At 36.9% G+C, this 27,571-nt stretch overlaps 1 protein-coding gene across 2 annotated transcripts in view; it reads right to left on the bottom strand.

Moving 5' to 3' along the window:
• Window positions 1–6,061: 6,061 nt before the first annotated feature.
• Window positions 6,062–27,571, bottom strand: part of LOC107773272 (uncharacterized) — a 39,645-nt gene continuing 18,135 nt past the window's right edge. For both annotated transcript variants that reach the window (XM_016592717.2, XM_016592722.2), the window contains exons 9-14: window positions 23,783–24,308; window positions 23,404–23,560; window positions 21,067–21,176; window positions 18,278–18,390; window positions 15,486–15,843; window positions 6,062–6,565 (exon numbers count right to left, since the gene is read on the bottom strand). In XM_016592717.2, coding sequence (XP_016448203.1) covers window positions 6,249–6,565; window positions 15,486–15,843; window positions 18,278–18,390; window positions 21,067–21,176; window positions 23,404–23,560; window positions 23,783–24,308 — 1,581 coding nt within the window. In that variant the 3' untranslated portion in view covers window positions 6,062–6,248. The remainder of the gene's footprint in view (window positions 6,566–15,485; window positions 15,844–18,277; window positions 18,391–21,066; window positions 21,177–23,403; window positions 23,561–23,782; window positions 24,309–27,571) is intronic.

Here is a 27,571-nt window from a genome sequence, read left to right as displayed (position 1 = left end):
TATATCAGGTTGGTTCATTTTATGTTGGGTATTCCCTCATGTTTACTCTGGTTGTATCATGACGCGCCTTTTGACCCACCTATCTATGATGATGTAATAAGAAAGATACGTTACGTTGGTACTCGATTGTTGGGTGCCCATCGCGGCTCATTGGTTTGGGTCGTAATACTATGGGACCCAGAGCTGGATTTGTCGGGCCCAGCGTGAATGGGTAGGTGTACATGCTTAATACCCCGGTTTATGGGTGGTAATCTCCTCTTCTGGGGAAGGAATCACTACATCTTTATCATCCCAGTAGCAATCCTTCTTTACCTACTCAAGCTCATCCTTGGTTATCAAACAGATATATCGAGACATGGGCTCACATCGGCCTGGTGTTGATACGAGTTTTTCTATTTTGAAATCAAATGTTATGTCACACAGTGAGGGAATACACTCCTTGACGAGAGGCGGCACCACCGGTTTACTTCGGAATGGCCATGATGACGAAGAGGCTTTTTCTTGTTGGGAAATGGTTTGGGATGTTTTAGACATTGTATTTCAAGTAAATAAGAAAATGTTGCTAATCGAGTAAAGAACAAATGGGGAAAAGTACGGTTTCAAGGAAATTGAAAGAACTAGCAAGATTTGGCAACGAATTGAGAAGTAAAGTTTGCAAAATTGTGAAGTTAGCCTATTTATAAAAGTCACTTAAGCATACTGGGGAAGCCAAAAGGCCGACCGTTAGCCGCCCCTAATTAATGGCCTTAGAAACTGTGCAGATGCGACCTTTCAATCACTTCAAACGCTAACATCATAATCGAGACATCGAGGAGATTAGGCCTCAAGTCGTTTCTTATCGTCTTATCTCGAGTTCGAGAAAGTGCTCGCTCAACTACTAAGCCCCAGGGCCACCCGAGTTTGAGAAAATTCTCACTCGGGGACTATAGAAAAAGGCCTAAGGGCTAACTTTATTTCAAGTTTGAACAAATGCTCTCTCGACTACTGAGCCCACCAGCTACCCGATTTTGGGGAAATCCTCACTTGGGGACTGTTTACGAAGCCTAAGGGCTAACTTTAATTCAAATTCAAAACCTTGCTCTCACTCAGCTCGGACTCAGGAGTCCCGACGTACCGAGCTCGCATCAAATCAATTTAAGCCTAGCTCGAGGATTAATAAAAACCTTAAGGGGTATTATATTGATCGATTAAAACCTAAGGGTTTACTATGTTCAGTCCGATGTCCGGGCCAATCACCAAAGTTATGCAATCAAACCTTTTCACAAATAAAGATGAAATGAAATTCAACACGAGCCAAAAATGAGACAAAGAGATCCTTTTATATTTACAAGGGATGGTTATAAAATATAACTACAACATCCACGAAGGGTACTCACACAGGAACAAAGAAGCAGAAAACAAAAGCCAAGGACTTAATCTACTTTTGAGGCCACGTCCTCGAGAGCATCATCTTTGGGAACCTCCTCCCCGGGATCATATTTTGATCTTCGGAAATGTCTGTATGCCCGAAGAGATTTAGGGCAGAAAACCCCCGATAAATATAACTATATTTCCAGCAACGGGGATTGAGCATTCTGTTGAAATTTTGGGCTATAATCCATTAAAAAGGAGCAGCAAAAGAAAAAGACCAGAAGGGAAGACTAGAAGATGTAGCTTCACCTTCTATCGCAAGAAAAACCAAAAAGTTGCAAGATGCACAAGCAACGATCCAAGGATGTTCATCCTGGGACATTGTTCTGGTGCGGGGTGCAAAAGTTAGTAGATGATAGTGCCACCTCATTCCATGGAAAGCAAAAGGATTGAAGTGCTACAACAGGTTGAAGTTAAGAGAGATGAGCAGCAGTGTAAAGTTCGCATATTTTCTGGTGCGGGAAGGATTCGGCGCCCTTCTTTTGTTGTTTCGAATCGAAGCTTTGAAAAAGGAAGCTTTGGCATAACTGGTAAAGTTGCTGCCATATGACCTTGTGATCGCAAGTTTGAACCATAGAAATAGATGATTAAAGAAGGAAGCAAAGAAGGGAAAAGATCAAAAGTAGATGAAGATGAAAAAAGTACAGTTCTTTGTTCAACAGAGTAGCCTCCTATTTATAGAAAGGCGGTGACGGATCGGCGGCGCAGGTGGCCGACCAGTGCTGGAGCACATTTGATATTTTGGGTAAGCGAGCTGACATGACATTTCCGATCACTTCAAGTGCCTACATCACGGGCATGAGGTCATCATAAGAGGTTAGAGAAAATCGAGGTTCAAAGCGTTTCTTATCATCTTACTCTAAGAAACGTGGGGACTATCTGTATACGGTCGAGATCGAATGCCTTCGATCTATATACTTGAGAGGTCGTCCGAAGTTCGAGTAAGACAAAGTTTGAGCTCGAGGGACCAGACCCGAGTTCGAAGGCGAAGCATGATGCATACCGAGGTCGAGTGTGCTCGACCTCGAAATAGTACCGTTATGGATTTGTACCAGAACAAGTTAGATTCCTGCCACATTCCCAAAATCTTGGCGCAAATCCCGAAATATGATTGTACGATTCCGTACTAGGCGGTTAGACAATTGTACCAAGAATATTCCTTACTGTAAATAGAAATATTCCTTATTTAGGGCTCCCCTATTATATAAAGGGGACTCCAATCATTTGTAAGACATCTTATCATCACTGAAAAAAGAATATGCTCTCTAGCTTTTGCCTACTGTTCATCAGCATTGTCCTTTAGCTCCATTGTTCTTACTTTATTTTTATCACTTAAATATTTTTACTGCCCTAAGCCACCTCAAGGTCACTAAGCTCGAGGTCACAGCTGCTAAGTAACATTGGTTTGATACACTTCTATCTTTCATTTCTACTTCATATTTCTTGATTATTAATTGGTATTGAACTAAATCACATATCTTTAAAACCACTAATCAAATTTAATTGTTACTCGTATTTTCGAGGTAAACAGAAATAATTCTGATGAATGTAATATATAAAAGCAAATGCTCCTACTAGATGCTTCTCTAGAGAGGCTACAAGCAAATAATTCCCATTATTATTGTGGAAGTTTTTTTTAGAGGGGGGAGGGGGCGTCATCAAGGGCAAAACTATGTTGGCCCAAGGGTGACCATCTTTCGCCAAAAAATTATACTACGTATAAGGTAAAATATTACTTGTTATTGATTAAAAATAGACTTTGAACACCCTTGCATAGCTCGCTAACAAAGGGTGTTCAAAATTTGAACACCCTTTTTGAATTTTCTAGCTTCGCCATTGGGCGTCATCCCTATGTCTTTGTATCAATGTCTCGTTCCTCAGCTATTTCAGTCCCTATGGTTTTGTCACAATTTTAAGTCTTCTTCACTTTTCCCTCGTCTCTTTGGCGCTGTCGTTTTCCTCTTCACTTCCCCATCATTCTTCTACTTCATCATATGTCTTGCTCCGTTATGTTTTTATCTCCCACCATTTATTTTTTAGTGTTCCTCTTTGTTCATGCTCATTTAATTATTAAGGTTTCTCAATACGATATAAGTAATGACAATCTTCTTTGGCAAGTAATGATAGTGGTTAAATTATTTGTTCGTCTACATTATAGTATTGACCTAGAATTTGAAGGTGACAATTTTCCATTAATTGATACCTAACAATGATCATAGAATCTGAATAACGGTGATATATTCGGTCAACTTTACAAATTGGGGATTAATTTTATTTGGTTTCGATTGGATTTGGGTTGATTCAATTCGATTGATATGATTTCTATCCGTAAATAGATAAATCAATCGTGCACTAAATTCAATTTGATTTCTTTGATTCGAATTTCCTCTTAAAACTAGAAGGATACTCTATCCACACAAAAAATTCAACCGTGAGGGGAATTAACATTTTCTATTGATAACAAAAGAGTAAATATTATCAAGAAAGAAGAATAGAGCAATGGAAAGGGGAAAATAAGGAAAATGGAAAAGAATGAACGGTAGCGATCCTCATTAGTTTATGACCAAAGGACCTTTAGCGATCGTTTGGTTGGTGAAGAAGTATACTGAAATTATTATATTAAGGTTATAATATGGGGATAGATAATGAAAGGATTATTTGTAGAATATATTTTTGTTGGTAGATATTTGATTTATTTAACTAAAATTAAAATATAGGAGATACAATATAGCATGTGTTTGATTTTACACTAGCTAAACTGAGAAATTCTTATATTTTCGATTATAACCTCAACTTCTTTTAAAAGGACTATATGAGAAGAGCTTTAGAGATAGTAATTCCAAAATGTTTATTCCACATTGAGTTGCGGTATAAATAACATCACAATTGTGGTATAATATAATTTCAGAATTCTCTCGGAATAAAAAGTCAATTAAACGCGAGATAAAATATTTAATATTTTATTCTTAAATTATTATACCTTATCCCACTATCAAATCCCGAAACTGATAGTCCATTGCGCGATCACACTAATTTCGAATTTTCTGTTTTTGGAAGCCAATACCTGGCAAGTCCACATATAGTCCCAGAACTCTTAAGTTCCCACTTAGGCGTTTGTTTAGAAAATAGGTGATGAAACAACTTTGAAAATTTGTTTCCAACTAAACACCAATTTCAGAGAAAAGTTTTTCACTTTTCGCAAAAATTGAACTATTTTAAAGGTGTTTTCCAACTTTTGCAGAATTTTTAGAAACTAAAATTCATCCAAATAACCTAGGACTAAATATCAAGGATATGGAAAGAAATCTCTAAAAAATCTCCATCACTCGATTAAATTTCAAACACATTATCACAGGAAACAGATGCGACCAATGAATAATATGTAGGTGTCCTTATTGAGGAAGAAAATGATAAATAATAATACCTTGTAAGATGCTAGTGGGCAATGCAGAGAAACTAAAAAGCACTATCCAACAATCTACAAAGGAATACTTGCAGTCAACAATAACATCAACAAGTTCGAGCTTCAACTTTTTGCATTGATAAAAGAAGTCAACCTTCCCAGGAATTATTGAGTTTGAAATAAAGCAAAATTTTAAGACTCACTTATTTCTTTCCAAAATCCCTTATAGCCTCCATACCAAGAGGTTCCTCAACAACAAGTCTTTTTTTTCCTTCTATAGATCCAAAAGGGTTCAAAGCTTTTCCTTCTCGCAAAAACCGTTTGAGGATCTTAGCATTTAGCAATATCCAATAATTTGTTAATGGTCTCCTTTATTAATTCTCCTGGCAGGAAAAAATCATGGTAGCCATAGGTGAAGACCTAAACAAACAGCATACTACATCTCTCCCATAACAACCCCATTGCTAGAAGATGATCAATGGTTATAGAAAAAAGCAACAATATGGTACATTCACAATTGTTTCCAAACAACGTAGTACATTCATAATTGTTTTTTATTTCCTAGTAAGTATCATGGTTATAGGAGAAAGAAAAAAAAAATGCAAGGACAAGAAAAGATACAAAGTATACCATTATAGAGAAGTCGTGCCGGAATTTTTACAAGATTTCACACATGTACTGGTATTCACCAGCATGTAATGGGCAGAGTCGACTGTTTATTCATGATGTTCTAATAAAATCACAACTGAAAGAAAAACTTGATCCAGGACAAATCTGCATAAAGCAAAATAATATCTTCCAGAAAAGGGAAAAGACCCAAATACAACAACGACGACAACATGCCAAGTATATTCCCACATGTAGGATCTGGGAAGGGTAGTGTGTACGCAGACCTTACCCGTATCTTATGCAGGTAAAGAGGTTGTTTCCAAGAGACCCTCGGCTCAGGCAAGCTTGGGAAATATAAAATGCTTGCCGGTAGAGACCCAAATACACTCTAATGAAAAATAAAATGCTACAAACAGCAAGAGACATTAGTTAATGATATTGTTTCTTCAAATAATTAAGCATAACGTTTTGCTTCACAGGAAATTTGGATAAATACTGCAAGCTTTAAGAAAGCAAGATAACTCAGTCTCACAAAAATATAATTTGGTTAGCTGATAGGTACCTCAGCCTGGAGAGATGGAAGCGCTAGCAGCAAGAATACAAAATCAGTTCTGAAGGTGACATGAAACAGATCGAGACTTCTGATGTAATCTATAGAATCATATTGCGACTGTTATAAATCAAACAAACATTTAATCTGTGTACAAGATAATCATATGACCACGTGTATGTTTTTGCTACCATTCAAAGTGCTACGGCCACCCCTATCTATGTTTTGTAGCTACTCTGATTTTTCCCTGTAAAAGTTGGTTTCCCTTCATGAAACTTAGAAATCAATTGATAAACTACTCAAGAAAGCTAAGGTAAGAGGAGATGTGGACTTTCCAAACAAAGAACACCACTGAGGAAGCTTCTTAAGTACTGTTTCAGTTGGGGAAGTAATTCTATCAACATCTGTCCTCAGTTTTAGCAAGGGTTGCTCTGTGTTGCTATCCTTCTTCTGAGACTTATGAGTATGATTGTTGGCCCAGAAAAGTGTCAGACTGAATTTCCTTGGTGCCTTCTTCCCTCCTGAAAACTGAATTATGTGCCATCCGTCTGCATTGCTCTTGTCTCCAATTGGGACCAACTCCTCGGGACCGCCTGCACCGACATCAATCCCACAAAATTGGGGAAGAAAAGATCAGTGGAAAGAACAAGAACAAAATCCATTCTTAGCACAGGGTTTAATAATACAACTATGATCTATCATTACGTGCACCTATCTCAACTATAGAAAGAGCACAACCATTATTTACTACCGAGTCATTACTAGGAAGCTTTATAGATTAGGTCAAAATTCTCTCCACTAATTGTCCTAGTGCCTTATCTTTTTCTCTCCATTTTACTTATAAACAAGTAGCATTGCAGACAAACACTCTGCTTCCTAGTATCCAAATGGCAGTTGGAGGCTTGGAGCTTTACTACCAAATGATAAAGAAACAACATAAGATTTACCAAGGTTAATATATGTAGGAAGACAATCAATCTATTAGGTTTTTTTTCTTTTGGTTTTCACTATTTATGGAGTATCCTATGTATAATACATGAGGCCTAGAGAACAACCTGATGCTGTTAAGCCCCTTTGAACCACAGGAAATATGGGAGTGTCAAAGCATGCTCAGGAGATGAGGCACCTGGCCCTGATGGCTTTTCTATGGCCTTCTTCATTCAGTATTGGGAGATTATAGGAGCTGATGTTATTGCTGCTGTCCGGAACTTCTTGGAACAAGGTCTTTTTGAGAAGAGCTTCAATGCTACTCTTGTGGCATTAATTCCTAAAAGGGTGGGTGCTAAAGAGTAAAAGGTTTTCAGAACCATCAGCCTGATAGGCAGTGCCTATAAAATCATCTCAAAACTCTTAGCAGATAGACTTAAAAAGGTGGTTCACAAACTGGTGGATGGCCAACAGATGGCTTTCATTAAAGGAAGACATTTAATGAAAGCCAGATAATGGATGCAGTATTAAAAGCTAATGAGTCTGTTGACAGTAGACTGAAAAGCAAATTCCAGGGATATTATGTAAATTGGATATTGAGAAAGCTTATGATCACTTGAATTGGAAAAGCAAATTCCAGGGATATTATGTAAATTGGATATTGAGAAAGCTTATGATCACTTGAATTGGAACTTCTTGCTGGGAATCCTAGCTCAAATGGGTTTCGACAACAGATGGATCAGTTGGATCAAGTACTGTATCAGCACAGTGAAATTCTCAGGAATCATAAATGGCTCTCCAACTGATTTCTTTTCTTCCCAGAGAGGCTTGAGACAGGGAGATCCTTTATCCCCCTTCCTCTTCATCTTAGCAATGGAAGATCTAAATAATATGTTGAAGACTGCAGAAATGCATGAATAGATCAGAGGCTTCAGGGTGAATGCAAGGGCAGTTAAAAGTATGGAGATCTCTCATCTGCAATATGCAAATGACACCCTGAATTTTTGTGATGCTGACAAGGATCAACTAACTATGTTTAGGGTGATCTTTATACTGTTTGAAGCCACTTCTGGTCTGAACATTAACTGGAATAAAAGTGATATCTTTCCGGTCAATGAGGTGACAGACATTCATAATCTAGCTGGAGTTTTGGGTGGGAGGATAGGAGAGCTACCCACTATATACCTGGGGATGCCACCGGGAGCAAAGAACAAATCAAAAGGGATATGGAATTAGAGAAATGTGAGAAGAAATTGACCAACTGGAAGAGTCAATATCTATCACTGGGAGGGAGACCAACTTTGATCAATAGTGTGTTGGATGCCTTACCCACCTACATGATGTCCTTATTTCCAGAGCTTGCAAATGTGCAAAAAAGACTTGATGTGCTTAGAAGAAACTTTCAGTGGGAAGGTAAGAGTGAAAGAAAGAAGTTTCATTTGGTTATATGGAAGAGTTTGACAGTTAGCAAAAAGGAAGGGGGTCTAGGAATTAGAAACTTGAAGGTGTAGAACCAAAGCTTGATGATGAAGTGGTTTGTGGAGGTTTGCTTCAGATGAGAACTCACTACGGAAAGAGGTCATCAAACCAAAATATAGGATGGGAGGTAATTGGACATCAAAGGCTGTAAGCACTCCCTATGGGAGCAGTGTGTGGAGATCTATAAGAAATTACTGGCCAGCTTTCAGAAGAAAGTCTAGTTACAAAGCAGGTAATGGTATGAAGATTTCTTTTTGAGAGGATAACTGGTTAACTCAGGAACCTTTAAAGAAACTATTCCCAGATATATATAACTTATGTCAACAACAAGAGACTGGCTGGGGTATGGTCAGAACAAGGGTGGAACCAGTGTTTTTGAGAGCGCGAAGCGCAAAAAAGCGACAGGGGCTCGCCTCGCTTCAGAAGCGAAGCGCACGCTTCATTGAAGTGAAGCGCAATTCTTAAAATACATATAACATATATAATAAAATATATAATAATTAATTTATAAACTGAAATACACATTAAAAAAAATCAAATAAACTAAAATATATTAAAAAATCAAATAAACTGAAAATATAACACACATGTATAATAATAATTAATTTTATAAACTGAAATACATATAAAATTAATCAAATAAACTGAAAATATAACATATATATAATAATTAATTTTATAAACTGAAATACACATTAAAAAAATCAAATAAACTAAAATATAACATATATATATAATAATTAATATATATATATATATATATATATATATAATAATGAATTTTCTAAAATGAAATACATATAAAATTAATCAAATAAACTGAAAATATAACATATATATAATAATTAATTTTATATACTGAAATATACACTAAAAAAATTACAAAAAAATGAAAGATATAACATATATAAATAATGGAAGAAACAAGGAAAAAGGAAGACGAAGATTCAAACCAGCACTGGACTCCTAGGAGCATCTGGACAGGAACAAGAAGAAGAAAGAAAGAAAGAAGAAAGAAAAAAATGAGAAGAAGAAAATTACCTGGAAACCCTAGTTTGGTCGATGAAGAAGAGAGATTGGGTCTCTGTTTTGTCGGGCAATTACAAAAGCGAGCTTAAGGGTCTGTTTTGTATAATTTACAAACAGACCCAATCTTTTTTTTTAAAAAAAAAAAAGGGCCCAGATGCGATTGTTTAACTTTGTCGATTTTTCCACTGAAGCGTGCGCTTCACAAGGTCGAGTCGCCTCTCTCTGGGAAAAGCGATGCCTTGTCGCTTCGCGCTTAAAGCGAAGAAGCGATCGCTTTTCCAAACACTAGGTGGAACCTCAACTTCAGAGAGTTATTAAATGACTCTGAGATGATCAGATTTTCAGAATTGTACAATGTTTTGGCACAACTCAGAGGCATTGTTGCAGCTGAGGATAACATGGTGTGGAAGGGAGATAGTAAAGGTATCTTCTCAGTTAAGTCAGCTTATAAGGAATACAACATATCAAACAATCAGGTTGGGTGCTGCCCATGGAAGATGATTTGGAAAGCTAAAATACCCCATAAGGTGGCATGTTTCACTTGGCTTTTGGCTAAAGAAGCAGTCTTGACTTATACAATCTGGTAAAGAGAGGCTATCAACTGTGCTCTAGACGTTACTTACGTGGAGAAGACGCAGAGACAATAAACCATCTCTTTTTACACTGCAACTGGACTGACCATCTTTGGAAAATTTTCATCAACCTACGAGGAATCAGATGGGTGATGCCTGGAAGAATAGTTGAGGTTTTAAAAAGTTGGAGCAGGGATGGCAACCTATTCGGTCAGAAGAAGGGAAGGGATGGAAGATTATCCCAGCATGCATTTGGTGGACAGTTTGGCTAGATAGAAATCAAAGATGTTTTGAAGACTTACACAGTTCCATTCAGAAAATGAAGATGAACTGTCTAGTCCTGTTCTATTTTTGGTGTAAAGAAGTAAGCATAGAAGAAGCAGACTCTATTTTTTATGTCCTAGATTTTTTGTAAGATGACACACATCTAGGATTTTATTTTCTCTCTTTTGTAACTCTGGAGACTTCACAACTTGTGTAGTTCTCCCTTTATATATAAAATTGTTACCATTATAAAAAATAAAAAAAAGGATAATGCATCTGTTCTTGGCTATGATTATTATGCAGGTGTAACAATATAGTTTGTGTACTCTTGAACGAATGATCAGTTTCATTCAACAATTTGAGCCTAGGATTCTTGTGGAGCTTTAGGAGGCTCTTCTCAGTTCTTCACCTGGTTGTGCTCCAAGGTGTTTGGTAATCTATATGGTTAGCCTAGCTAACAGAGTATTTTAGCATAAAGGTTTATCACCTTCCTCTGTCTCTAAATAAGTTCAAAACAGAAAAGGTTGTTCTTAATGATTACCTAGGCTTCCCAATTTCTCTTGCGACATATATCCCGAGATTTGACCTACTGAGCATATTTTGACTTATTCAATACAAAGTGAAACAGTGATGGCCTATCTTGATCATAATCTTCCTTTTTGGGGCTAAATTGAACAGTGGCCAAATACATATGCAGCCCCTCAAACTTGCTTGATTTTTCCATTTAGACACCTAAACTAAGCTATCTTCCTATTGAACACGTAAACTCAAGTATTAATGTGCCTATTAGACACACACTGCTGACATGGCAGTGTGCGTGCATGGTAGTGTGCGTGCATGGTAGTGTGCGTGTATCTCACACCAAAATAGAGCGTGAAGGACCAACAATATAATTTTTAATTTTATTTCTCTTTTCCTTCATCTCTCCCATTGACAGCAATTTACACTACCAAAATCTCTGTCAGCCTGCCTTCATTACCAGATGCAAAAAGGAAACAACACATCAGAAAGTAAATCTTCGGATTTAATAGTATGAATAACCAAATTTCTACATCAACTTTTCTCTCTAACTCTCTCAATGTTAACTCCGAACGCTTGCTATGGCAGTGTGCATGTATCTCACACCAAAACAGAGCGTGAAGGACCAACAATATAATTTTTAATTTTATTTCCCTTTTCCTTCATTTCTTCCATCGACAGTAATTTACACCACCAAAATCTCTGCCAGCCTGCCTTCATTACCAGATGTAGAAAGGAAACAGCACATCAGAAAGTAAATCTTCTGATTTAATAGTATGAATAACCAAATTTCTTTTTGTCTCTAACTCTCTCAATGTTAACTCCGAATGCATTTGCTATACCACTGACGAAATCTCCAGCAACTTTACTTTCATTACAAAAAAGAGCATTACTTTGGCATTTGTTTTGCTTATATCCACGATGAATTTTTCCTTTTGGAGTTCTAGGAAAAAATCTTTTACTTTCAACGAGAAAATCTCGGGCAATGTTGCTTACTGCTGCAATTTTAACTGAAAAAATAGTGTTTTCAAAGTGTCGATTGTGGTTTGAATGAATTCCTCGTCGTCAATGGCAGCGGCTACTAATTAATAGAGAGGCTTCTTCTTCCTCGACCTCCGTGGCGGATAACAATAGTGTTGAAAACTGGAATACATCAGATAGTCCAGGATGAGAGAGATCACCAGCAAGGATTTTCGGTGGTCGGAGGTGGTTTCAGGCGAGATGTATGGCGGCAACGGCAAGAAATAAATTAAGGAGCGAGACATTCTGGAAAAATATTGAAGGAGCTCTTTTTTAAAAATACATGTGTCATATGTTGATTAGACCTTTTTTTGCCATGTCAGATGTTTGAGACGCGCGCATTTTGTTGCTTTAAGAGGTTGTCCATTAAGTGCCCAATATGCACATTTCAACGAACATTAACTATTTAAAAGGAACTACTCTTAGTTTAAGTGCTTAAATGAAAAACCTGGGCAAGTTTAAGGGGCCGCATATGTATTTGGCCTTGAATAAATAAAGGACCAAGAACAGAAAGAGAGAACTATGACCACTATAAAAGAGAGAGAAGTATTTTCCACTATCCGGTATTAGTACTGAAACTTGGTTGTAGCGACTTGCATCAATTGTAGACATGATTCAACCAAGTTTATAAAGTTGTTGCATCTCTAATTATAGACATGATTGAACCAAGGTCACAAAATCTCTCTCTACCCCCCCGCCCCCATCTGCACCCTCTTTAGAACAGCATTTTACTGTCTTTTTCTCAACTTATTTTGCTAACTTGTCCCCTCATTTAGACCTGCACCAGAATGCAGTCTAGAGAGCATGAGAGGCATTGAGCTATAACTACAAAAAAAAAATTCTTATTCTCATCTTACTAAACCGTTTCTAGTGAGCATTGTTTTATTCAGAGTGAACTTTTGCGTATCTGACGGGGTAAGAACCAAGGACATGAAGTATGTGGGCTAGATAAATTAAGTGTAATACCTCTTCTGTTCTGCCAGACATTATATTACATCATTTAGTTAGTATGAGGAACAATTTTAACTACAGGAGAAACTAAGAACAAATGATGGAATCTTCCTTAGTATGATGCACAACTTGAGCCAAACGAACTCCTCTAAATTGTTTTCTACTAAGTCAAGAAGGCTACATGAGAAATATTTAACTCTCAATTCTGAGTGGAGACATCAAAAATTGGAAATAATTTGGAAAAGCACAAAGTAGGACACCTCAAAGTCAGACCAGCCTACAATTATAGAATTACCAGAACACCTGGATCCTTTGTTTAGCATGATATGATACTGGCCAGGCCTCAACTTGAGTGAGAGTATAACAGACAACAACTACTACTACTACAACTGCTATGCCTCAACCCAAAACAAGTTGGGTCGATTATATTAATCCTCACTTCTTCATTGAGCTTAATTCATATCATCATCATACCAAATAAGATAAAAGTAAAAGATAAGCTAAATTTATATATATAATAAATAATAGTAATAATAACAAAAATAAAAAAAGTTTTATAACAAGTCTAAAACACATCCCAACTAGATATCACCTATACGGATCTTTTTCTTCCATTGTACCCTATCGTTAGCGAGCCTAGGATTTGTAGGTCATTCAATACAACTTCTTTCTATGTGATTTTAGGTTTACCTCGTCCTTTTTTAACACCTTCATTCACTAGAGTTTCACACATATGGACCGGTGCATCTGTAGATCCACGCAGGACATGACTAAACCATCTTAAGCAACCTTCTTTCATTTTATCCTCAATACGTACTACTTGCACCTATGGGTAAATAATGGTTATTTCTAATATTACCTAATCTTGTATGACCACACATTCATCAAGGCATCCGCATCTCTGCAACACTCATCTTGATGTGTTACTTTAGCAGCCCAACATTCGCTGCCATTTAACATTGTTGGTCTTATAACTGTTCTGTACGACTTTCCTTTCATTTGTAGGGATCCTTCTATCACATAACACCCTAGAAGCGCTTCTTCATTTCAACCATCCGGTTTTAATCCTATGAGTAACTTTTTCATCTATCACTGCATTCTCTTGAACAATGAGCCAAGATATCTTATTTGTCTGCATTTTGCAACACAATCCCATCTAGTCTCCCCTCAAATTTGCTCTTCTCATAATGACTAAACTTGTCATGCATGTATTCAGTCTTATTTCTACTTATCCTAAAACCCTTGCTATCTAAGGTGTTTCGCCATAACTCAAGCTTTGTTGACCATCTTATTAATTTTATGTAACTTCTGTAATAATCTAATCATCTATCTATAAGAATATAAAGAAGAACAATAATTATAAAGGTCTAGGTGGCCTTGTTAGGTCAAGGTGCAAAAGCCTGATGGAGGCCCACGCTATCTCAAGCATCTGTAAAACTCACTTAGAGCCCGTTTGTCCAAGCTGCCAAAAAATGCTTATTTTGAAAAGTGCTTTTGTTCAAAAGTGCTTTTTGAAAAAGTACTTTTGCAAAATAGCAGTTTGTGTTTGGCAAATTCATTTGTATAATGCTTTTTGCAAGTTCATTGTGTTTGGCCAATCTTTTAAGAACGCACTTTTAAGTATCAAATTACGAAAAAAGACAATAAAGGTTCAATTTGCGATTAGTATTATATAGAAAAGAAAAATAAGTTTAAACATTTATTATAAAAGAATTTAATTAAAATATAAAAGGTAAAGTAAAAATATAAATTTAAAATTCCAATCAATATAAAATATAGTTATTCCAAAGCAATAACATTGAGTGTTTGGTATTAGTTATTGTTTACATGATAATTTAAAAATGTCAAATACATCATTCAATATAAATTTAAAATCTACTCTTAGGAATAGGAGAAAGAGAATAAAAATATGATTAAATTAAAAAAGAGAAGAAATGTATGGTAGAAATAAAGAAAAATGTTAAATTAATGAGGGATAATTTGAAAAATATAAATTTATTATAAGGTTATTTTTGTCTTGAATAAATTAATTTTTTGCTTCTGGTTCTGCTTCTTGGAAGAAACTAGAATTTGTAGCTTCTCCCAAAAAGCAGAAAAATTGCTTCTGTTGCTGCTCAAAAGTACTTTTTCATTTGTCCAAACACCTTAACAACAACAACAACAGCCCGGTGAAATCCCATAAGTGGTCCGGGGTGGGTAGTGTGTACGCAGACCTTACCCCTACTCCGGCGGAGTAGAGAGGTTGTTTCCGATAGACCCTCGGCGCAATAAGATGAAACGAGACACTGTAGCAGAGGCCAAACACCTTAAGTTTTCCTAAAAGTACTTTTTTTTTACCTCCCAAAAGTTTGGCCAAACAGGCTCTTAGCCCAGTTAAAAAGAAGAAAAAAAGGCAGCTCAGAGGGCATCATCTCTCCAAATAGACTAAGATACAAGAACAGTCTTAAACAATGAACAGCAAACCATGCAGAAAGCATGATCAAGAACAGAAGTCAAGGAAAGAAGTCTCTTCTGTATTAGCCTTGTTGAATAGGAAGGTGTAGCTCTATGGAAAAAGTACTTTTCACAGTGTAACTGAATCTTTTTGCCCTTCAAATTCTATGGCAAATGAGACAGCTCATGTAGGGTGGATTTTAATAGAGGGCAATCTTACCTCTGAAAATCTCAAAATATGACAGCTAGTGAAACTTAACTAATTTATCTGTCCAAGGAGATAAGGTTAAGGTAATGACAACCTTCACAAGTAAAGTACCTTTCAAATGGAAATCCTCGATCTCATCAGTGTTGATGCCCAGAGTCCAGCGGGTGGATACTTTAGTGTCAATGGATACATGAGTAACTCTATTGTCACCCTTGGTATCATTCTCAACATGAATCAGAGGAATATCTAGCTCATGCCAGCCAATATTAGCATTCTTGTCGCTCCAACAACCATATTTTACCGAAAATGTTACAAAATCAAGAGGCTCATCAGTACCACAAACAAATCCTTCTCCAATCTGTTCAACCTCCTTTATTAGATTTCCTGGAGTGGTTGAAAACAAGGAGATGCGAGAAACTGGTTCTTGCTTTTTGTCATTAGCTCCTCCCATATCTACAACATGCACAACCTGGAAAAAGTGGTTCAAATATTCATCAGATTTTCTATGCTACCTCTGTGCAAATTCCATAATCATATACCCCCTCTGGTCCACAATAAGTGACAAATTTGCCTTGGGCACACCCATTAAGGAAATACTAAAATCTAGACAAAAATAGTTAGTGTGACTAAACTACCCTTAATTAAATGTTGCAGCATAATTTAATGTGAGGAGTAAAAGACTTTTTAGGGATACGTACATAAGGGTAATTTTGGAAAAGCAAATTGAATTTTTTCTTGATTATATAAATGGATACTTATTTTGGACCAAAAATAAAAAGGCAAATTGATCACTTATTGTGGACCGGAGGGAGTACTAAGTAGTATTTTGAGGAGAGTTGGACCATAAAGTAGAGATAATATTAACTTTCTACAAGCTACATTTGCTAAGGATATAAGTAGGTCCTATGCAAAACTTTTGAAGTAACATATGCCTCACATTTTCACATGGCGGAGTTTGACTATACACTGAGTTTATTATATTTACATGATTTGTACTATATTTTGTAACTGTAGAAGAAAATATTAAACCAATAGGAAGTTAGTGTCATAAGGAAGATATGATGGGATCAATAGATATGATGACCAAACAATTCAATTAATCATCATTAGACATTGTTGTTTCATTAATGAAGTATCAAAAACAATTGGAGCGTCTCACGGTCGTTCCCACTTTTTCTTGATGAAGATAAATATTTTATTGATATAATGGGAGCCATCTTATAAGGAGATTGGTGGAGCAGTATAAGAAGAGGAAGAGGGACTTCCATATGGTGTTCATTGATCCGATAAAAGCATACGACAAAGTCCCAAGGAAAGTTCTATGGAGGTGCCGGGAGGCTAAAGGTGTTCCTGTGGCGTACACTAGGGCGATTAAAGATATGTGTAACGGTTCTAAGACCCGAATTAGGACAGTGGGAGGAGACTCAGGACACTTCTTAGTCGTGATGGGGCTACACCAGGGATCAGCTCTTAGCCCGTTCTAATTCGCTTTGGCAATAGATATATTGACGTGTCACATTAAGGGAGAAGTGTCGTGGTGCATGTTATTTGCATATTACATTGTGCTAATTGACGAGACGCGATGCGGAGTAAACGTAAGGCTAGAGGTCTGGAGACAGACCCTGGAGTCCAAAAGCTTCAAGTTGAGCAGGACTAAAACCGAATACATGGAGTGTAAGTTCAGTGACGTAACTCAGGAAGTTGAGGTGGAAGTGAGGCTTGATACACAAGTCATCCCCAAGAAAGGAAGTTTTAAGTACCTAAGGTCACTAATCCAAAGTAACAAAGAGATTGACGAGGATGTCACACAGTATGTTAGAGCAAGGTAGATGAAATGGAGGCTTGCTTCTGGTATCTTGTGTGATAAGAATGTCTCCTGGATTAAAGATAAGTTCTACAGAATGGTGGCTAAACCGACTATGTTGTATGGGGCAGTGTTGGACCGTCAAGAAATCTCATGTCCAGAAAATGAAAGTAGCGGAAATGAGGATGTTGAAATAGATATGTGGGCGCACTAGGAGGGATAGAGTCAGGAACGAAGATATTCGGGAAAAGGTGGGGTGGGCCTTGTGCAGGATAAGATGCGAGAAGTGAGACTGAGATGGATCGGGCATGTGATGAGGAGATGCATTAATGCCTTAATGAAGATGTGTGAGAGGTTAAATATGGTGGGTCTAAGGAGGGGTAAAGGGAGGTCAAAGAAGCACTGGGGAGAGGTGATTAGGAAGGACATGACGCTTCTTCAGCTTACTGAGGACAAGACCCTTGATAGGTAATTGTGGAGGTCGAGAATTAGGATAGAAGGTTAGTAGGTAGTAATTGAGCTTCCTTCCTGTCCTTATCAGTCGTTTTAGTACTACTCTTGTTTTGTCGTATTCTTAGATGTCTATCTCTATCAGATGTTGCTTCTGCTTTGTTTTGTTACTATTTTGTTGTTATTGTTGTTTTTCCATGACTCTTTCATTACTATATCTCTCAGTTGCCTTAATGCTCGACTATGTTGGCCTGAGCTGCAGACAGCCTCTCTACCTGCACAAGGTAGGGGTAAGGTTGCAAGGTAGGGGTAAGGTTGTGTATACTCTACATCCCTAAACCCCACTTGTGTGATTACACTGAGTTTGTTGTTGTTGTATTGATATGATGGGAACAAACCCTACATACAAAGTGTATACAAAAAGTAGAGTCTATACAAAGGCATTCAATCATCAAAACTGATAGGATATCATAAGTGTTCAACAGTTCTTTCAACTTATGGATAAAGCAAGGTGGAGATTCCGCTTTAAATGTGTTTAAGATATTACTCCTACCCGTTCAATTAAAACTGATGGATAAGAATGAGCTCAGTGTGATTACATCAAGATTTGTTAAGTTGAAGTTTGCATGGAAGATGTTCATCAACTTACATTTACAGCTCTGGCAGTATCTTCAGTAAATGGTGGAACAACACCTAGTTGAACCATTGTGAGCGAGATGCCAAACAGAATACAGGTCACTGTAATAAGTGGCACCTTTGCACCTGAAACTCAAAATGAGATTGTGATTTAAAGTTGTGCTTCACACAAAATAATAGCTACACCTACAGGTATTTCTATGAGATTTTACTTGCACTCACTGCAAAGTTAAGTAATTAACTTTAGATGAGATTCTTTGTCAGTCATGTGGTCTTCTTGCATCTGTTTCGATGGAGGAGGGGAAGGGTGGATGAGTAGATGGATCCTGTAATAGGAACCTGGCGATTATTTGTCTGGATTATGAAGGTATCTACGTTTTGGACACAGCTAAAGGCTAACATGCCACTCTGCAATTTTAAATACTTACCTCCGTTTCAATTTATATGACACGCGTTCCTTATTAGTCCGTTCCAAAAAAGAATGACACATTTCTATAGAATTTTTTACTAAAACCATCCATATAGTTTCACCTCAACTTTCACATCCTTATAATACTCCACTAAACAGGAATCATCCCTTAAGTTTCCAAAACTTAACCAAAAACATCCCTCTGTTAAATTTTTCATCCACTTCTAACACAATTTTGCTTCTCACGTAACCCATCCTTTTTCTCCTGCTTTCTCACAAAATCTTCTCCTTCCTTCTTTAAAACACAGACACGTGACTTCTTTGGTAAGCTTGAGAAATAAATTTGTAATGGTTGTACGAGTTTTTAGGTGAAGCCTCTTCCTTTCATTGGAAAAACAGAGATTGTTCTATTACCTTGCCCCATTTCCTGCACATTATATGGACTAATTGCCTCACAGTTTAGAAACCTACAAGACAAACTTGATACAGATGAGACACCGAACAATTTAAAGAGATTTTCTTTGATTTTAAATACGATTTTCTGGGATTCGTGACAGTCATTCTTGCTGGAACATCTGTTGTTTTTCTCTTTATTATTGTGTTTTCAATCAAAGCATTTAAAAGGAAAAACAGATGATGTTTCTACAATCAAGAATATCATATGAAACAGATATCTGTCAAAATAGCCAAATCACACATAGAAAAATATATGAAAAAATCATCCGACGTCACAGAAAGAGCTACAAGATCCAAACTCCAACTATGGAAACCAGTTCTGAACAAGGATTCAAGATTCAAACTTGAATACAAAAATAAAGATTACCAAAAGAAAATGCAAAAAGAAGAAAAAAAATAGCTAACCCAATAAACACGAAGAAAGGATATTCTGAATATGAAAGATTAAAGAGCAGAAGAAGATGTGGGTAAGAGAGGTTGAGGGTTAGGTTTTACAAAGACCACTTTTTTCTTTTGACGATAAAATTGTACTCTCCTTCTGTAAAATAAAATAATAGTTCAATAAAGGAAGGTCACATGAGAAGTAAAATTCCATTAGAAGTGGATGGAAAATTTAATAGAGGGATGTTTTAGGTTAAGTTTGGAAAACTTAGATTGACTCCTGTTAAGTGGAATATTATAAGGATATAGTGAAAGTTGAGGTGAAAGGATAAGGATGATTTTGGTCAAAACAATTTAACTTTAAACTTTCTCTTTTACCTATTTTACCCTTAATGAGAAACTTGTATAACCATAAAAATGATATGGCCCCACAAAGCTTTTATCCTTTATACTTAAAGGCCACAAGTTTCAAAAGTCTTTTTTTCCTCAAACTCCATGCGGAGTCAGCATGTGTCATATAAATTGAAACGGAGAGAGTACATGTTAAGTTTCTCCTTAGTAGTGAATCAAAGAAACATATGCAACTGAGGCATCAGGTAGTGTAACCTTGACCTTGATGAAACAACATCAATCCAATAGGGGCCATATCTAAAGGCTATGAGGATCAAGAATGAAATGATAATTTTGTGGTAATAATTTTCAAGGAGCTTTAAAGGCCTGTGCATATGGTAGTTATGATGTACTTTATGGTAAAGAAAGATGAAGAAGACGAAGCTGATTTCTGGCAGTGATTTTAGGGTTTTTCTGGCAAATTCAATTCCAGGGGAAGAAAGGATTTGCAATGACAAAATGTGATGGAGTGGAAGATGTAAAGATGTTACTCCCTCCATTCCAATTTATATGACACATTTTTCTTATTAATCCGTTCCAAAAAGAACGATACATTTCTATGTTTGAAACAATTCAACCTTAACTTTTCCATTTTACCCTTAATGAAAAACTTTTATAGCCACACAAATGTTACGGAATGTTTAAGACCACAAGTTTCAAATGTCTTATAACCACACAAATATTATGGGAATGTTTAAGACAATAAGTTTCAAATGTCTTCATTTTTTCTTAAACTCCATGCCAAGTCAAACTATGTCACAAATTGAAACGAAGGGTATATATGTTATCCATGTTCGCATTTGAAGAAAACACACGGTCGAGGCATTAATTATATGTGCTTTGCCAAGTAAAGTTGTTTCGCTGGGAAAAGTCCAAGTAGGGGATTGGCTTTACAAATCCTTACAAGTTGTGTCATTTGTCTATTAAGCCAAAAAGATAAATTTACCCCTTTTTGAGAGCCCATCAGCGGCACATGTCATGCTAACCTGATCTAACACCTATCATCACAGAAGTACTTTAAATAACAGCCTTATAGATGGGTACAAAAAATAAGAACCATTAATTAGGGGATAAAATGACTAGGCAGCCCATAGTCTAAGCACAACTTCGCAAAATAACTCATCACTATCATCTGCAATAAAAAATGAAATTGCATTACAACATACCTGAAATATGAATATATGACAAAAGATATACCAGCGTCAAACACGCTATGGCAGCAATAAGTACTGCAATTATTACATTGCCCAGCCACTCAGGGTTGCTGCCAGGATTCCTGCAAAATGTGAAACATTAAGAATGCGAGACTTTGATTATTCTCCCGTCTCCACATATATAAAGATCAAAAATACAGTCAGACCTCTCTGTAACAGCATCCTTATATAACAGCACTTCTCTATAAAAGCCAAATTTTTCCGGAACCAAATCTCATATTATATTATAATATAGGTTTTCTATAACAGCAATTCTCTATAACATCCAAAAATATCCGGAACAAACGAGGCTGTTATAGAGAGGTTTGACTGTACAACAAATCAGACAAGTTGTTAACAATGATAACGAAGCATATCTTTTACCTAGTCAGGAAATACACAGGAGAAACTATGACCACAAGTTCACTAGTTCCGAAGCAATAAATGCTGACATGATACCCTTACATGGGACTCTCCTATGTTTAATATTTGTGCACATACCAGTGTTATATATCTGAGACATAAGACCTTCAATGAGTGAAATTGCTGACTCCGTAAAACATGAATTTTAGGATGAGAAAAACTGTAAAGAGAATAATTGAACTAAGAAAGTGGCATAGGTTATATAGGTTATCATGAGATTATTCAACTTTTCCAAATGAAAATTTTCTTAATAAAAAGGGGGTTTCTATTTTAATGCACTAATGCAGAATACATCTGAGGTATATTGTTTTATTTTAAGAACTTAGCAGAAGTTTAGGCTACTGGTGCTGCTTCTGAATTTTCTCAGTGAACCGTCAAGGTACTTGTCCAAAAATAAATATAAAACATAAAAATACAGTTAAATAATCACCGAGTTAATGTCCGTTTTACTGAAAGAAAACCAAACTAATCTACGGAACAAGGATTTACATGCTAGAGGTAAACTTTCAAGTTTCAACAGGCATGTCAAGGAAGTAATTCAGTTCAACCAAAAAATGCAAGCAGGCCATGTCACGTAAAGTAACCAGATACCCCCATCACTTAAACATATAAGAGTTCCATCAATGTTAAGCAGAACTTCTCAAACTTTATGGAGTATTGATACAGAACAAGAACTCAATTTGGTGACTACAAACAAGTATAATCTGAGATACGATCTTGTTAAGAAGGAAAAAAAAATATTGAGTGCTTCGCTGCTGTAGTATAATAAATGTCCAAGCTTAGGACCATCTGTATTTACCCTGATTCCAATGCATTAGGACACCTCTTGCTCAACTGACACTTTTCCGTCAACGCATACTTTTTCTAGGTCCTCCGAATTAATAGCCAGAAGCTATGCTTCAGGTTCAGTGTTGAAGAACAAGAACTTACATGAACTTTTCCCACAAATGCTTTTGTTGTATGATTTTGATATTTCACATTTTACGCTCATGTAGGTTGACAATTCATGAATGTGGATCAATTTTATTTCATCGCGTTCCTAACTCTTGGTTTACCCGATGTTAGGCCCCATATTGTACTGTCCACGCTTCAAATGTCCAGTCCCGGGCACGGGGAGAGGGGAAGTGTTCGAGTCTCACATCATTGTGGGATTGGTTTGTTTGCTTTCTTATATGGTCTTCGGCAATCCTCACCTCATGAGCTAGCTTTTAAGATTGAGTTAGATCCAAGACCATTTCTTAACAACAATAATATTAAAAAGGAATACAAAGAAGAGCCAAGTTAATGGAAGATGATACATTATGAGATTTAGTTATAAGTATCTGAGCTATTCAGATATGAGTTATAAAGTATACTTTTCAAGTTGCTTAAAGTAAGTATGGTTAAGAACTTCTTTTTGATATACACACACACACATATTTTGTTGAACATATTTTTCTAAAGTTAGCGTGTCTTGATCCAGCCTCGGATTGGGTAACTACTCACTAATCGGTTGGTTCACATCTCGTTGTTTTTTTTAGATGCAGGTTAAATTGAGTCGTAGAGCTAGAGATAGTGATGGCCAAAGTTGTTCGTGGGTGACATTTGTGTTGTTAAGAGATGCTACATCATGCCTACGTTGAGTTTCACTATGTAGTAGATACATCATTGTTAGTTGATGACTATTAGTTACTGAGTACATGCATATAACTTGCTTATATGTTATGCATGATTGGGTGATATTGTGCTACTGAGGTTAGTTGATCAAAGGTTCGCCTCAGGAGGCAAGCTCAAAAGTTGCCGGTCATGACCCCTAATTTGGGTCGTGATATCAAGATATTAAGGAACTGAAAAATCTGTTAACACACAATGAGGGCTTGCTTAGTAATAAGCATCTTGGAGCTTTACCTTTCAAGTCGAACTGCACTGCCAATTAATGTGGCAACCAAATGAACAATTATGCCAGAAGAAAGCAAGAAAGGCACGGATAACCCAATCAGCAAGGTGACCGTTTTGAGTGGTTTTGGCAGCCGTGCAGGTGATAAAGTTGCTTCAAGCAATCCATCTAGATTTTCAGAACATTCATCAGTTGACAGCGCAAACTACTGATACAAGGAATTTCAAGGTATTTACTAGGTCAATTTGTTAGAACTAGTATCCACGCTACAAGAATCTGCCCAAAATATATGGTCAACAAAATCAAGATTATTGGGTGCATGGTGACTTATGGGTTCTCATGTCCATATCATAAATGCCAAACCAAGGAATGAAATAAATGTGGACTCACATGCAAATGCAGGAGAGGCTAGCCAAACAAGAGCCAAATAAGAAGACCCTATCTTGTAAAAGTTTCCCACAATCAAAAGAACAAACCACTGCATTAAACCAGCTTTAAAGAGCCATCTCTCAGCATCTAACTTTGCCAGATCATCTTGCACAACGAAAGGCAGGTTCACGTTTCTTCTCGAAAATGTTTTTGTCAGATACTTCACCAGAATGAGATAACCCACATGTTGACCAGTGAATGCCCCGAGCACAGCAGGTGCACCGAACAAACCAACTACTAGCCATGGACTTGAAACAAAGGGAATGGGCGAAGATGATACGAGGGGAAGAACAAAGGCAACAAGTAAGGAGAAACCGATAGCACATATCCACATGAGAATGAGACTCAAGGATGATAAGGCCAATGATACCATGGCAGAATATCCACCCATGAATAATGATGTTGTCCATATTAAAATTGACTGCAATATCACTGAATTGTAGAGCATCCTGGCAAAACGCTGACGGAACACAACCATGTATGCTCCCTGAAATATCAGTAACAAGCATTAGAAAGTGTCGTGCAAAAACGATGCAATATAAACTCTAAAGAGGAAGTTATCAGTATTTATCATAATGCACTAACTGAGGCTCGATTGTAAGTTTCCTGTTTTTATCAAATAATAAATAAATAAATAACTTTGCCCTCATCAGTTCAGTGAATCTCCTGTCAATAGATTCACAGCTATAGATGTCTGATGCTCACTGATCCTAATCGACAGGAATTCTGACTCCAAGGTGGATTAGAGACCAGAAATTATTTGGGAAATCTCAGACAAATATCAATGGTATGGAACTATATGTCCTTTCTGATGAGAAAATAAATTCATTAATCAAAGGAAAAGATAAAGCTACATAGAAAAACAGAAAAAACAGCTAAGCAAAAAGTGGTTTTTAAGCTAAAGCTACCACTGGGAATAACATTTTATCTTATTCTACATATCAAGAAAGGATTTTAGTATATCCTGCGTATGCCAAGGGTTGAAGTACTTTAGCACAGCACTCAAGTGAAATGCACCACAAACATGCGCTATTGTTTGCATTTTCATTACTAGGAAAATTGCTCTAATCCGCATCCAATCCAGAACAAGTCAAAGGCATCCTCTATCATGGAATAGAAATCATATCAAAGCTTTCCTTATTAAGAGTTATTTTTCTTTCTGGGAAGGAGAAATGGATAATGGAACCAATATTAGGAAAAACAGGCTTGTTTAGGACCAAGGTGTAGTTGTTGTACTTGCTGTAAAGGGCTTCTCTCTATCTCAAAACCATGGGCCCGCGATCTACCCCCTTGTTTCTCAAATTCTAAGCTAAATATCTGCTTTTACAGTTTCCAATACCTTTAGTCACAACATGATGTATGGATAAAACAAGGGATGAAATCTAATTACAGTTGAACTCTATTCACAAATAAAAACAATTAACATTAAATTAAATAATCACAATTGAATTTTACATTCTTATAAAGAGCAAGGATGGATTTGGCTCCAAAAATGCTACTCCCTTCGTTTCAATTTATGTGAACCTATTTGACTGAGCATGGAGTTTAAGAAAAAGTGAAGATTTTTGAACTTGTGGTGAAAATGAAGCACATATATTTTGTGTTGCTATAAATCATTGCATAAAGGTAAATTATTTCCAAATATAGAAAAGGGTCATTCTTTTGAGCACAGACTAAAAAGGAAATATGTTCACATAAATTGAAACTGAGGGAGTACGTCAACATTTTCATTATAAAAGTTCCAATTTTCTTCCTTCAGGATAAGAGAAAAACAAATATAAAGGAAAAGAAGAGCATTTTTTTAAACTAAGGGTGTGGCCTAGTGGTCAATAAAGTGAGATGAGTGTTAAGTAGTTAATTATGTATAAGTGTCCCACATCGGGAAGTAGATAGATATTATTATGTAATCACTGTATATAAATAGAGTTGTACAACACTTTAATTAAGTAATTTAATAATAAGATTTTCTCTCGTTCTTTCTCACATGGTATCAGAGCAATCGTGAGAGATTTATTGCTGTGCATAAATTCCAGCGACTCCGGAAAGAAAAATCAGTTAATTGAAGGTCTTTTTCCGGCAAACACAAGTCTGCAGCATGTAAAAAGCCACTTTTCGTCAGTGTTGTGCAAAAACCAATACCACGACGAAGTATATCAGCCTCCGGCAACCAACCCATAAAAATTCTCCGTCAGAAGACTCCCCACGCGCCGTCAGAAGACTCCCCACGCGCCGTCAGAAGAAATTTTCCGGTGAAGTTCCGACGCCCACGCACCGGTGCGTGAGGCTGTTTCCGGCCAGATTTTGGGAAAACTTCTACGGGACAGTGTCTTCTCCTCACAAATCCGAGCCTATTCATCCAATTTAAATCAAATTCCGACCACTTCTATATTTTTCCGGCGTGAATAGTGATTTTCCGGCGTGAGCAGTAATTTCAAAAAAAATCTGCTTTTTCTGGTGCAACATAATAATGGCATTCGCATCTGAAGCCTTTAACTCACAGTCTGTTGGATCCAATGCATTGAATCCAATCCAGATGGTTTCTTTACCGGATTATATTGAGTTCCTTCACTACAAAGCATGTAAACAGACATCTTCAGACATAGCTTCCGTTGTTCAAACAGATAGTAGTGACTTGTGTCTCCCAATCTTCAACATCTGAGTATTGGGTCATTGATTTAGGTGCATCTGATCATATTTCTAGTAATAAATTTCTTTTCACTAGCATTTCGTATTCTCAATCTCTTCCAAGAGTCACAATGGCCAATGAGAATCGAACCATAGCAACTACAATAGGTCAAGCTAGCCCACTTCCTTCCTTACCTTTAGATTCAGTTCTTTATGTTCCCAATAGTCCTTTTAATCCCATAGTCGTTAGTCGCTTAAGCCAAATCACTTAAATCCGTTGTTTTATTTCTTGTCGACCTTATTTTTATACAGGAACGCAGTACGGGGCGGATCATTGGTATCGGGCGTGAATCAGATGGACTTTATTACCTTATCCTTGCAAAAACTTGTCTTCCTTCAATAACTTCTCTTGCTACCGATTCACCAGATCTATTACATAAATGGTTGGGACATCCCAGTTTGTCAAAACTTCAGAAAATGGTACCTGGTTTATCTCACTTGTCCACTCTAGAGGGTGAGTCATGTCAGCTTGGTAAGCATATCCGCTCCCATTTCCCTCGGCGCCTTGATAATCGACCAGAGTCACCTTTCACTTTAGTCCATTCAGATGTTTGGGGTCCTAGTCATGTCAGTTCTACCTTGGTATTCCGCTACTTTGTCAGTTTCATTGATGATTATTCCAGGTGCACTTGGATATTTTTGATGAAAAATCGGACTGAATTATTTTCTATTTTCCAGACCTTCCATGCTGAAATTCAAACTTAATTTGGGGTTTCTACCCGCATACTTCGTAGTGATAATGCCCTAGAGTATTTGTCTTCCCCATTTCAGCAGTTTATGAACTCTCATGGGATTATTCATCAAACATCTTGTCCGTACACATCTCAACAAAATGGGGTAGCTGAAAGAAAGAATAGACATCTTATTGAAACTGCTCGTACCTTACTCATACAATCTCATGTTCCGTTGCGTTTTTTGGGGATGCAGTTCTTACATCTTGCTATCTTATTAATCGTATGTCATCTTCAGCTATCCAGAATCAAGTTCTATTCTCTGTCGTGTTTCCCCAGTTACCTTTGTTCTCTCTTCCACCCTGTGTCTTTGGAAGCACGTGTTTTGTTCATA

The sequence above is a fragment of the Nicotiana tabacum genome, chromosome 11 (genome assembly GCF_000715075.1).
Source record: "Nicotiana tabacum cultivar K326 chromosome 11, ASM71507v2, whole genome shotgun sequence".
NCBI classification, from domain to species: Eukaryota; Viridiplantae; Streptophyta; class Magnoliopsida; order Solanales; family Solanaceae; genus Nicotiana; species Nicotiana tabacum.
Note: the sequence above shows the minus strand (reverse complement) of the source record. Positions and strands in the feature narration are given on the sequence as shown.